Below are 13,944 nucleotides of genomic sequence, written 5' to 3'. Positions count from 1 at the left end.
GATGAGTTGCTGTCATGGGTCTGTGTCCCAGGAGGAGGTCCGGCCTGGCACAGCACGGGTCCAAGTGATTGAGTGTAGTAAATCAGGCCAAATCAACCCAACTCCTGCCACGAAACCCTGTGAGGACTCTGACACAGCAGTGGGGCTTTACCTCACTCCAGAGAAGCTGGTAAGTTTGCAGAAATAGTAAAGGATACAGTAAGTGTACATCCAACTGATACAACCAGTCTCTGTCTGATTCATTTGGTCATGTGTATAATAGGATATCCTTAATTAGATCTCTATGTTATTTTTATTTTAGTGTATTTTACAGCCGTATGAGAGGCATTTTTGTAGCTGAATTCTAACATGTCTGTGGAGAAAATCTACTGTATGCATCCTCCCTGTATTATTATGTGTGTTTTTTGATTAAATAATTCTGTATCGCTCGTTCCTATGCCTGATGAACAGCCCATGAGCAGTTAGTACAGAAAAGGCAGCACACACTGTACAGATTGTTGTATCAAGGTCAGGTGGGCAGACAGACTTATTTCACATCACAGGCTTCACATAATGTGCTGCATCAAATTCACAGGTATATGTCTAAGGTAAATATTGAACAGGGAATTCAGAATTTAGTTCAGTATACCAGTACAGGTCAGCTAGTGTACTGGTAATTTCTGTCCCTAACAGGAATTGCTGTGTGGAACTCGGGACCTGTCTCAAGTGACCTCGCTGGAGATCTGCGTAGACACACAAGAAAACACACTGGGTAACTTTGGTAAGATGAACAGCACATCAAGGCATTTACAAACGTAAATCACGACTTACACAAGTTTGTATGTGTACTCATAATACTCACTGTTCGGTTTTATTCTTTATATTGAGTGTTTTTTAAGCAAGCCTGGCCAGACATTCAGTAACACCAATGCATTAACATTCAGATTCTAAAAACTGAGAGGCTGACATCAAGATTTTTTTGCACTATGCACAATGATGATTCATAACAGATGCTTAATGACCACATAGACCATCATAAACCACAGCTAGGTTGAGACAAATAAAGACAAAGCTGTGACGCACATAACGTATCCACACTAGATTTCCTCTTAGGTGTGTTAACCTTGGGCTGATAACGGTGGAGGAACATCTTCATTATGCCCACCTTTGTTCGCAGAAAATCCTACATTGCACAAGTGCAGGCATGACACAGGAGTGTCTGTGCACGTGTGAGTCATGCTTAGCCTTCCTTTAAGCTAATTGACGTTGATGAGGTGAATTTGGAGTTGAACCAGTTGACTTGTTTGACACCAGATAAATAATCACCTCGCTGTTACATGACAGTGAGAGAAATTGTGAGAGAATTAGTTTATCTTCTCATCTTGCAGGTGCCTACTTGCCCAAGCTGGTGCAACTCAAAATGAACAACAGCACAATTATGTCAGCGAGGTAAGCGTAAAGTTAGACAACACGACCACAATTTTTTTTTCTCCTTCTGCTTTCTATTCTTGAAAAGCAACCTGTTCCTAGGAGAACACACATGATCACACTCACATTATGTTGATATTACGTCATGGAATACTACAGACTCTCAAGAAGCTGCAAATCCTGAAACCAAAAGTGAAACACGGTGCTACTAATGTTAGCGTTTTGTCACTGTATGACCCATTTCATGTTTAGCTTATGTTTAGAAACAAAGCGAGCAGGTCCAGGTCTTCCCATAAAGAGAGCTGTAATTTGACCTGGAGCGGTGATGGACACATGGGGATTACTGTCATGCTTTACACCGGTCACATGTGTGCTAGAAGACACTCTTTAGTGGGAGGCCTTGGAGGCCATAAAAAGACAATGCTTTGAAGCAGAATAGCAGGTCAGAAGTCACGGGGATGTGTACTTGATTGGAAAAAAAACTGAGCGTTGTTGCAGTGCAGGAGTCGTCTGCTCTGCTTCTGCCAAGGTTTTCCAACAGGGACTTGTAATACAGTGTTTCTGTGTGGAAGATGCATGTCGCTGCTTGTAAAGCAGATACCAACAGATGTGGTTTTCAGTGCAGATTTGGAGATACAGTAGATACACATGGAGAACAGGTTCACCCACCTGTCTCACAATAGGACATAGAGGGGTTTGTGGCCTATCAGCTTTCGGATGTCTCCACTTGGATAGTGCTGGAAACAAAACAGGATATATGCACAGTTTCTCCTGGATTGTCCTACCAATTTGACTGCAGCCACAGCTGTGTCATCAAAATCGGATAGAAGTAAAGCAATAAAAATCCGGGATGAGACACACACACACACACACACACACACACACACACACACACACAGTGTAAATTGTCCTTATAACAGAACAGGTGGAGAATTGTTACCCGAGAGACCGCTGAAGGATAGGAGAGTACAAACAGAAAGATAGGGAGCTGCCTGCTCCACCCTGAGAGGAGCAGAGCAGAGCCAGCCGGACGTGCACTGCCTCTGATAGCATTTCCTGCTCTGGGCTGTGGGAGCTGTAGTGGAGAGGGTGTTACAGGGTTGTAGATACACTAACTGAGAGTCTGCTGGAAGGGTCAGAGCAGGGGTGTGCTGCGGAGACAAGTGGGAGGCAGAGGAGAGGCCTGCATATTGGGGGAAGAGAAAAGTGGCCAAGGGACTGGATAGCCTTTCCCATGATTCACAGCATTGTGCAACTCCCTTCCCCTGCCTCTAAATCATGTGCTATTTTGTCTCCTCAGAGACCTGGGAACCGCCCTCTCCCACCTGCAGGTGCTGTGGATGTCTCGCTGCTCTCTACAAGACCTAGATGGCATTTCTACTTTCTTCTCCCTCAAGGTGGAGTTTGTCGGTTACAAATAGCTGTGGGTGGGGGTAAACGAGTCACATCGGAAAGAAGCAAGCACTCTCAAAATAAATCCACTTGACAGGTGCACGGCCAAAAACAACAAAAAAAAAGAAAAGATGCCAGCACTCACAAATGTCCTTTTGGTAAATTTAATAAACCAACTTGGGTGGCGTTACCGGAAACACAGACGTTTCGACAGAAAGTCTTCTTCAGTGTGTCCGTTTTTTTTTTCTTTTTCTTTTGGGGGTAAACGAGTGCCATTCTTTCCTGACTTCCTACTTCCTATGTTTAGAATTAGTTTTCTTTAAAGGAATATGGTTTGGGACGTACTGAGCTTATGGTTGGATAAGAGACTTGGATTGTACTGACAGGTTGTAAACAGATGTTTTGACATAATTATGCAGTTGTGAAACGTGGACCCCCTTTTACTTAAATTCTTTAAAAAAAATCACTCATTTTTTGGATTTTTCAGTCACCAGGAATTCAACATAACATGAGCTGAGTAATTGATATCCAAATTGTCATTTGTGTCATCTCTGTTTCAGGAGCTGTACGTGGCCTATAACAATGTGTCCGACCTGAGTCAGGTTGGCATGCTGGAGAACCTGCAGCTGTTAGATCTGGAAGGGAATGATGTGGACGACCTAATTCAGGTTCAATATCTGGGGTTGTGTGGCAAACTCCAGACACTCAACCTGGAGGGAAACCCTGTGTGTGTGCGCCCAAACCCCACCGCCGTCCAGGTAGGGTAACGATCTGCTAATGTCATTTATGCCATAAAACTAAACATGATTACATCTGTCACCACACAGATCAGGTTTAACCCCAAATGCTGGTTGTCCCTTCACCAGACCTATCTTCCTGTTCTTCTCAGGCCCCTGTTTGTCCTTTGTAATTCAGCAGATGCAGATATTTGATAAATACGCATTGTTCCAAAGGGATTGTTGTGCAACTGGAGACATCAGCGAGAGCCAAAATTAGCTACAAAAGTCATGTATCTGCCTGCCTGTATTGTTCAACACTTATATCTGATCAGCAATGGTGACACCGTCCAAACGTGATGATGCACTGATGATAATGAAAGGAGAGCGTCTGATGGAGGTGTGTGTGTTGACATGTTGTCTGTGCATGTGTCTAATAGACATGAAGCTGGTGTTCTTATCCAGATATACACCTTAAAATCCTGGATTATTGCCTGGAATTAAGTGGAACAAGGCTGAGCAAGTAGCTGGGTCAGGTTCCTCAAATGAAAGTATTCTGTAGATGTTGTAAAAACCAACTTGTAAATGCAACTTGTGGTTCTGCGTCTCTCCTGAGTTGTCTCTCCTGTGCGAGCAGCCGTCAGCCCTCATGGCTTTGTCAGATAATGACCGAAATGTAATTAGCATGCACTGAGACATGAAAGCATCTGTGTGATCTCACCGCTCTGTATCTGGGTCCTCAACGCACCGGATAGCACACTGGGAGAGCAGGAGGCATCAAAATAATCAAACATAAGTTATCGCTAGTCACCACGACACAGACAGAATGTTTTATTACTACATTAGAGAGCAGTTTTGATCGCTTTGAAAACTGGCCGATACATTTTTATTTGGCGCGTAAATCAGCGCATCGTGGATCTTTTCGGTGATATTGAGTGTATCTGGAGATGCAGGGCAGACACTGTGTTTCCACCTTCTGCTGATTCGAGACACAGTGTGCTGTGAGTTTTTTGGGCCTCTGTGAATGTGTTTATTTACACCCACCAGCAGAGCATTAATTAGGAAACTAGGGCAATGAGGGGAGATGCTGAGCTGAATATGCATTAGGTCTGCGCTTTGTAGTGACTGAGGGGTTCTTGGGTTTACTTGCTTGCCAAACTATCACTCCTCTCGCTCTCTCTCTCTTTCCATCAAACACACACATCCGCTCACTTCCTCTCACCCAGCCCTCATTCTCCTCCTCTTTTCTCTCTCATTTCCTCCCTGCCAGCCCTTCACTCTCTTTTTCATTCACTGCATCTGTGTGGCTTGGTGAATGGCAGGGGTGCCCAGCTCTAATTTGATTGCTCAGTGGCTCGGTCATTTACTGGACTGACTCTCTCTCTGTCTCTGCCTCTCTCTTTCTCTCAAAGAAGTTAAGTTTCACAGATCCGTTCAAGTGTCATAATGGTCAAAACGAGTGCAAAAAAACACAATAAAGGTTAGCCAATATGCATTACACTGACCGGCCACTTTATTAAGTACACCTGTTCAACTGCATGTTAACGCAAATAGCTAATTTGCCAATCACATGGCAGCAACTCAATGCATTTATGTACGTAGACATGGTCAAGACGACCTGCTGAAGTTCAAACTGAGCATTAGAATGGGGAAGAAAGGTGATTTAAGTGACTTTGAATGTGGCATGGATGTTGGTGCCAGTATTTCAGAAACTGCTGATCTACTGGGATTTTCACACACAGCCATCTCTAGGGTTTACAGAAGATGGTCCAAAAAAGAGAAAATATCCAGTGAGCAGCAGTTCTCTGGGTGAAAATGCCTTGTTGATGCCAGAGGTCAGAGGAGAATGGCCAGACTGGTTCAAGATGATAGAAAGGCAGCAGTAACTCAAATAACAACTTGTTACAACCAAGGTCTGCAGAAGACCATCTCTGAACCAACAACACGTTGAACCTTGAAGCAGATGGGCTACAGCAGCAGAAGACCACACCAGGTGCCACTCCTGTCAGCTAACAACAGGAAACTGAGGCTACAATTCACACAGGCTCACCAAAACTGGACAATAGAAGATTGGAAAATGTTGCCTGGTCTGATGAGTCTGGATTTCTGCTGCCACATTCAGATGGTAGGGTCAGAATTTGGTGTAAACAACATGAAAGCATGGATCCATCCTGCCTTGTATCAATGGTTCAGGCTGCTGGTGGTGGTGTAATGGTGTGGGGGATATTTTCTTGGCACACTTTGGGCCCCTTAGTACCAACTGAGCATGGTTTAAACACCACAGCCTACCTGAGTATTGTTGCTGACCGTGTCCATCCCTTTATGACCACAGTGTACCCATCTTCTGATGGCTACTTCCAGCAGGATAACGCACCATGTCACAAAGCTCAAATCATCTCAAACTGGTTTCTTGAACATGACAATGAGTTCACTGTACTCCAATGGCCTCCACAGTCACCAGATCTCAATCCAATAGAGCACCTTTGGGATGTGGTGGAACTGGAGATTCGCTTCATGGATATGCAGCCGACAAATCTGCAGCGACGACTTGATGCTATCATGTCAATATGGACCAAAATCTCAGAGGAATATTTCCAGCACCTTGTTGAATCTATGCCACAAAGAATTAAGGCAGTTCTGAAGGCAAAAGGGGTCCAACCTGGTACTATTAAGGTGTACCTAATAAAGAGGCCAGTGAGTGTATATTAATACGATGCTAGTGACTATTGACACATCTAGAGCTATCCTACGTTTGGACTGCTAGTGTATCAGTGACTTGAAATTAGTCTCTTGTATCATTGTCAGTGGCACATGGAACTGAAACCATTGCACGAAAATGTGCACCAGTCGTGTGTTTTTTATACAGAAGACAATTCTAAAACTAGAATAAGCACCTCGAGCACCAAGATTAGAGTATGACTTCCAGAGTTATGGTCAAAAACATGTTTTGTGAGGTCACAGTGACCTTGACCTTTGACCACCAAATTTGAGTCCAAGTGGACATTTGTGCCAAATTTGAGGAAATTCCCCCAGACCTTCTTGAGATATCACGTTCACAAGAATAAGACAGTTGCGAAGTCAATGAGACTTAGAATAAAATGACATAATATGAGTTAATATTTGACGGTTCACTTGTTATGAATGAGGCACTTAAGTCTGTCACAGATTACCATTTTTCATTATCCTACAATACATCACTCGAAACGTTTGCATTTCATTCAAAGTAACAGTCACAAAATCTAAACAGAGTAAGAGCACTAAGGCGTACCACAGTGAACCTTACTGTTCATACATTAAAGTCACAGTTTCTCACTAATATTATGTCCCATCCATCTTGTAATGACCCCTTTTTGTCCCCTTTAATTGCCTCTTTAAACACCTGTCTGTCCTCTCCCCTATGCTCCCTCCCTTCCACCCAGACGGCAGACTATAGTTATCGGGCTGCAGTGAGGGAGTTGGTCCCTCAGCTGTGTTACCTAGACGATTTAAGGGTGGAGGAGGACAAGCTGAGCTGCGGCAGCGCCATGGGAGAGGACTGGGCCATTCTTCGAAACACCATAAGAGACTGCAGTTTCTCTCAGGCACCTACTGAAGACGGTGTGTGTATGTTGCTTTGAGTGCGTTGATGTGCCAGGTAATTACAGCGGTGTATTTAATGGGCCACTCACTTTTTACTCCGTAGAAGAAACAGCAGACAGTGCATGTCTTTACAGCAGACCTGGGTCAGCCAGGCGCCCTGCTTCCAGCGGCTCCTACGTCTGGCCCCTCTCGTCAGCAGGCTCCAGACCCCATACTGGCTCCAGACCCATGTCAGCAAGCAGACCTGCAGTTCTCTCCCCTCCTGGATCCAGACCTGGATCTGCAGGCTCAGATCTAGCAACAGTGGAAGCAGAAACCAGCACCCTGACACATGGTTAGGCACATTGGGGGCATTGATGTTTCTACAGTGAGATCTACATACAGCCACATTCTTTTATTTAAGTGCCACTTCCTTTTTCTTCTCTTTACTATCATAATTTACACATAAACTTTGTCAAGAGGAATCTTTACTCAACAGCGCCACCAAGTGGACTTTTTGTGTCAGAAAACAGTGACTGAAATCCTTCTTTTATTCATTTTGTGCTCTTTTAAAATTATTTCATGTTTTTTGAAGGAGCTGGCAAGATCCTGTTCTGTGGAAACCTAGTCAAGGCTGTCCGAGCAAAGCGAGAAAAGTTGAGGGTAGGTGGTTTTTGTTGGAAGGAAAAATAACAAACTTTCCTCATTGCAGTGAAAAACATCTTGTTCCAGGGAACACAGATCTCTGTTGATCAGATATCAGATGATTCCACACCAGTCTATCAGTTTGTGCATGCTGTTAGCATTTAGTGTCTTCTGAGAGGAACAACACGCTTTATGTGCTCTGGCAGGCCATTACGGCTGTCTGACACTACCAGCTCATCTCTTTAATGTCATGTCAGTATACATAGAAGGAGCTAATTATTAGCAGGAGAACAGAAACCTGAGAGGACAGCACGGGTGGTGGGAGGAGGACACGGGGGATGGAGATGTGCGAAGGGTGCAGCGGTGTCAGAGCAGCTTGACAGATGGGGCTCTCGCTGCCAATGCCATGTTATCTGTCATACTGGCGCATACACACCGCTGCTGTCACTCTCTGCCTTCCTCTTACCTTCCCCTCCTGGTCTGCCTGCCCCTCCTGTGTTTACCCTCCCTCTCTGTCTAACCATTACTCTATCCATAATTAATGTCCTCAGCTCTCAGGCCTCTATTCTGTTATGTTTTCTAGCTTCCTCTCATAGCTCCATGCTCATTCTCCCTCTCCTTGGTCTCGTAGACAGCACCCACCAGGTCTGCTTTCACCCCCCGTGACCTGCCCATCCATGTGCCAGAGCACACGTACGACCTTGAGGAGCCTGATGCGAGAGAACGCGGTGATGTGTTTGCTGAGCTTAGAGCTTGGAGGGAGCAGCACAGCAGGTACTAACTCCTTACACACTTCACTGCATTTCTCCTAAGATGGAAACAAACAGAATTATATAAAGCATTTATTTTACATCTTGCTATTGGAATATGATCCAGTCCCAATCCATGAGGCATCTCCTAACAGCTAATACAGATTTTAGAAGTCTTCTAAGTTTGCTCCTCGCCTCGGCTTCCTCTGTACACCTTAGAGAGATGAAACTAAACATCTTTCTGCATTATTTTTCAGGCGTCTCCAGGTCATAGAGCAAGAACGATTGCCACAGGTCCTGGCTATCCAGCATAGTGATAAAGAAGAGGGGGAAGATGATAATGATGATGAAGAAGAAGGCTTTGGCGGTATGAAAAATGACAGTAGTGGTGAGGAATATGAAGCGGAGAAGCGTGGTGACAGCCTAGATACTGCCTCTCCAGATTCCTCTTTCCTGTCTCTTTCCCCAGGTCAGTTCTCACTGAATGAACGTACTGCTTATAAAGAGACTGAGAGAATCAATCCACAATAACATCTGACATAACAAATAATATACTAGTAGATTACAAACTGTAATGGCAGCTGCTGAACCTTTTGTAATGATTCTGTTTTCAGACCCGCATCACAGAGAGGCCTTATCCCCCGAAGTGGCTCAGCTGTCCCTGTCCCCAGACGCCACGCTGTCCCCTTCACCCCCTCTCAGCGCCACAGCAGCTACTGGTAATCGCAAACCACCGGGGATCCGCGCACGTAGGCTTCGACTCAGCCAGACCAACTCAGATTATATACCTGATTTCAGCAGAGAAGGGCACTCCCCGGGGACAGGTACAAGCACGGAGCAGACGCTCCAGAGGGTCCAGCAGCTGACCAGGACTAATGTGCCTCTGTTGCCCCCACCTGCACACATACCCCGCCCACCTCCAACAAACGCCCTGGGTGGAAGGCTCATGAATTCATGGTAATGCATCATTAAAAGCTACTTTTATAACCCAATGTGTATTTATACAGTATAAAAAAACAATAGATTTTAAAGCTCCTGTATTGTATATTTATTAAAAATACTGAGTTGAACTTGTGATTCAAATAAAAACCATTAGTCAGTGTGTAAAAAGGATGGTCATGTGTTTTTTGAAAAGCATGACGTGATCATTTAGGAATTAAATTCCTCAACTGATAGGAACCAGATGTTAATGACTACTGTCTAACAGTTTAAGTTTATTATTCATATCAGGTGGTACTAAAGAAAGATTTTCTCTCTTTCAGTGCTGAGATGGACTTACCCAGCATTCAGTCTGGCAGCAAGCATCGTCAAACTCCTCAGACATACAAACCGGTGGACAGACCAGCCATTACTCGCCCTCACACGGCCAGGGCAGCTCTACAGAAACATCACCAGCACCACATACACCAGCCCTGCAGGGGGAGCTCACACCCAGACTGACACCAGAACAGGCAGATGTTCAGTTGCCTGGCCAGTGATCAGCAATGTGACTGTGACATACCATTAAGAACAGAGTAGCGGCATGGAGACCACAAAGGGGTGTTCCCCATGTTTGCTCGCTCACACCGTGCTTTGAGGTGTGTTGGAAAGACCTGTATTTTGCCATATGATGTTCTCTCTCCTTTTTTTAATGAAGATATAGAGGATAGTGAAAGCATTCCTATAAATGTTGGGACCAACCTATATACCAACATCCAGTGAGCTCTCAACTCATAGTGCTCTAACATGAGTAACTGAGTAATTAACACAAGTAACAGTGTAACTGGAGGACTTTCTATGCTGATATAGTGTTTAACTATTTAACTTTGATACAACACCTTGAAAAATATTGATATTTAATTCTGATTTTGATAACATGGGGAAAAATTGACATTGAGGGTATAAAATATATATATTTTTTAATTAAAAGATAAATATAATAAATGTTATATAAGTAGCAGAGAACAGCAGAAAGACTGTAGTAAACATTAACAGTAAGAGAGAACCAGAAAGCGCAGCTGGTATCAGTGTAGTGATACTATGGAAAATGAGTATTTAAACAGTTTTAAATATTCCAAATCAATATGTATTGGCAAATTGATCTTTTTGACAACACTACTCTTGATGCAACTGAGTTACTGGCTTTCTGATGGCGGTTTTAGCCTGATGAAAAATAAGGGAATGTGACTAATATCTGACATTTCTCAGGGTTAAGTATTGAATTATTATTACTGCTTTGTTGTGTTTTACTAAATAAAAAAAAAATCTTTTAGCAATTTTAGATTCTTTTTCTTCAAAACTGAGCTGCAAAGCTGGTCACATCTAAAGAATAATTTCAGCTATGGTTTCCTACAAGTCTTTTTTGTCACTCTTTTTTTTTCAGAAACAGAGAACATAAGGTCATCATGGGTGTTACAAGGTCAAATCACAGTGCGTTTTTCACGTACTTTTTTTTCTCAACAGTGTCTATACACAATCCATTTCTCCCAATAATTTGTACACTTTCCATCTCAAGCCTTAAAATAAAAGTAAGTCTTTCCATACAGTATATTTTGTTTATAATCCCCAGCCACTGGGCCAGTGTTTGAGGACAAACGTGCAACCATTTGCGTGTTATAGCTTTCCTGCTACTTGCCAAAAGTATATTTAATAAATATTTCCCTTTGTGTATAATGTAACAAAAGAGTAGACTAAATCCATCCCAATTATCTTATGAATCTCAGCTGCAATCTTTTGCCAGTATGGTTGTATTTTTGGGCATTCCCAGAAAACGTGATAATGATTGGCCAGTGAGGTTCTGCATTGCCTCTGACAAAAGCCCTGGCTCTGTAGGCCTGGTCACAGTGCTGATAGTCTAGGGGTGATAGAGAATCACAGGCCAAACTCCCTCAGGGACTTTGAGTTTGCAGTAGTTGCCTGTGCCTCCCATATCTCTGTCCAGTCCTCCCCTCTTTAATTTGTACGTCTGATTCTTTCTTTCATTTTTGTTTAATATATTTTGAAGAATGATTCTTTAAAATTGGATATTTCAGTACAATCTCGAAACTAACTTTTTAGTTAGTATCTCCCACTGTGTGCACATTTGAAAATATAGAAATTAGGTTGTGTTCATTCATCTTTAGGCTTTGAATTTTGCCATTGAAGTAGTCGAGACAGTGACTGTATTGATAGTCATGGTGTAATAATCAAATTTTGCCACTTGAGGGCACTATCTGTAAACATTAAATCCATAAATTCACTCTTCAACCACCTTGGGCAAACACTTCTTCAAATCCACTACCTGGAAACACAATGTTCATTCTTGTGTTGCCTGCTTGTCCACATCTAAGGCAGAATTTTGCCGTAAACACGCACTAAGCAGGCCAGCTTTGGCTCTGCACACTGCTAACCCAGGAGACGATGTTCCATGATGTATTGACTGACACACAAAATGAGTAATGGAGTGGAACGAATCAAGTCCATTTAGAGTTCATATGTTCTAACTGTGACATAGCTTGTTGTTTTCCTCCAGCTATGGGAAATTACCCATCTATTGTACCATGAAGGACAATCTCAGACTGATTTTTCCTTGAGACACATTTATGACTTTTAGTATCTGGGTGGATGAGGGCCAGAGCAGTAGCCACATCTAATGCCTTATTAGTTGTTAAGGATAAAATGTTGTGAGTAGCAGTTTGTGTTGAAGATGTCACACTGATCTTAACAAAGACGTTTCCAAACTTGCCCGACCTTTTGTATGAATACCTGATGTGTGCACACACACTTTAAAAAGCATGCTTCAGCTCTGTTTATAGAAACAGGATGTAAATAAATGAGTCAAAGCAACAAGGCATGGGCAGTAATTAAACCTCGAGAGCACCACTACACCCCACCACATGGATTAGGAGATGTACACATGTCAGACATAGGAATGTATGATGTGTGTATAGCCACTCAACCATGTGACAGCTCTTATGTAACAGGTTGGCTCATTGTCTTACCTTCAAGCAACTCGCAAAACTAACTGCATCCCCTTCGATCATCTTCCCTCAGGGCTGCTTCATTTGTGGGATTGCTCTGCTCCTTTGCTCCCTGTCAGGTGTTTTCAGCCACGCTCCAGTCTCACTGGCACTATTACGTCTCAAGACACAGATGGAGGAGAGTGGAATGAAAGGAGAGGTCTTTTTATGGTGGGAAAGTGGGATAGTGTCCACCTACTCTCTCTGAATGGTCTTGTAATTTCTATGAAAGGGATCATTCTCGCAGCTGGTTGGGACTGGGGACCGAATCTGGCCTGTGAGAAGCTTTCCTCCACTCCCCACTTATTACCAGATGATGTGACAAACCAGAAGGGTCTGGTTTTTCCTCTGTGGCTTTGGGATGGTAAACAGCTGTGAGGAAAGCTGGAAATCAGATTGTAAAGGAAAACAATATCCCCTAATATGTCTGATATGTAGTGAACAACAGTGTGGATTTCTCAGCATTGATTTATTTACCGTACAGCATTGTGACTTGCAGCAGAGGGAATGGTTTCTTGTGAAAAAGCATGCCTCTGTCTCTGTTTTATTTAATGAAACGCCGCTGTGTTTAGAAAAGCCAGGATCCATGGAGGTGGTCTTTTTAACCAAAAATCAAATTAAAAAGACAATTATAGCGCTGCAGTGCCACTGCATTACAAATTTGCTTTGTGGTCCCTTTTCCCCAGAGATGATTATAAAAAAAACAGAAGGAGGATAATGTTATTAAGGCAAATATAATGGATAATAGAGTATGCAACAGCAAAACAAGTCCCTCTCTGTCACAAATACACACAAGGGGTAAGCACACTACATTCATTTCTGTCAGACTTAAGTGGGAGAAACTGTGTCAACACATACTGTGAATACCACTAAGACAAATACCAGATGTGGCTGATGTGATTCAATTAAATTCGGGGATCATGTCGAGTAGGTTGTAGTTACATTCCCCAAAAGAGTCTCTCAAAGCTGTCAGAGACAGGAGGTGCACATAATAATCTATCCGCATGCGATGCTGCTGTTTCTTCGTGTTGTAACTGCAGCTAACGAGATGGGTGTGAATAAATTACAGGGAAACACACACACACACACCAGCACAACTTTCTGATCCAAAGAGAATGCTCATTTAATTTTATCATCATAGGAAGCTTCCCTCTTGTTTTGACTTGTGACGGGCCACGTTTCCTTGCAGGCGTTGCAACTGGAAATACCTACAGTATAAGTTCAGACAAGCCCCGTAGAGGCAGTTTGTACAGTACATGTAAGACCACAAGATACCGCCGGAAGGAACATTCCATTCAGTTCACCGTATTTAGGCGCCGTAACTCATTTACTCTTGACACCTTTGCGATCAAATGCAGACACTCAGTCCATAATGGTATTAAAAAGGAAAAAAAAGTAATCACATTCACTCCTTCCTACCTGCAGCTCTCTGAATGTTGTCATTGTTGCCCCTCAGCAGTGTCAAGCACATATCAGATAATTGTTTTTAACTTAAATCCA

General features: G+C 43.1%; 1 protein-coding gene across 1 annotated transcript; it reads left to right on the top strand.

Moving 5' to 3' along the window:
* On the top strand, positions 1-11,022 carry lrrc56 (leucine rich repeat containing 56). The gene is made up of 12 exons (XM_033635821.2): positions 1-169; positions 673-760; positions 1,368-1,428; positions 2,708-2,804; positions 3,360-3,557; positions 6,935-7,112; positions 7,198-7,428; positions 7,669-7,736; positions 8,350-8,492; positions 8,725-8,936; positions 9,082-9,424; positions 9,730-11,022. Exons 1-12 carry the CDS (start codon positions 2-4, stop codon positions 9,905-9,907), a joined length of 1,965 nt encoding a protein of 654 aa, XP_033491712.2. The 5' UTR covers position 1; the 3' UTR covers positions 9,908-11,022.
* Positions 11,023-13,944: the final 2,922 nt, after the last annotated feature.

Source organism: Epinephelus lanceolatus, chromosome 5 (genome assembly GCF_041903045.1).
Source record: "Epinephelus lanceolatus isolate andai-2023 chromosome 5, ASM4190304v1, whole genome shotgun sequence".
Lineage (NCBI taxonomy): Eukaryota > Metazoa > Chordata > Actinopteri > Perciformes > Serranidae > Epinephelus > Epinephelus lanceolatus.
Note: the sequence above shows the minus strand (reverse complement) of the source record. Positions and strands in the feature narration are given on the sequence as shown.

Bases quoted from the DNA above. Each gene is read 5' to 3' on its own strand.
- lrrc56 (XM_033635821.2), top strand. From the start codon at position 2: ATGAGTTGCTGTCATGGGTCTGTGTCCCAGGAGGAGGTCCGGCCTGGC. The intron at 7,429-7,668 runs GTTAGGCACATT...TGTTTTTTGAAG, and splicing joins AACCAGCACCCTGACACATG to GAGCTGGCAAGATCCTGTTC. The intron at 9,425-9,729 runs GTAATGCATCAT...TCTCTCTTTCAG, and splicing joins GGAAGGCTCATGAATTCATG to TGCTGAGATGGACTTACCCA.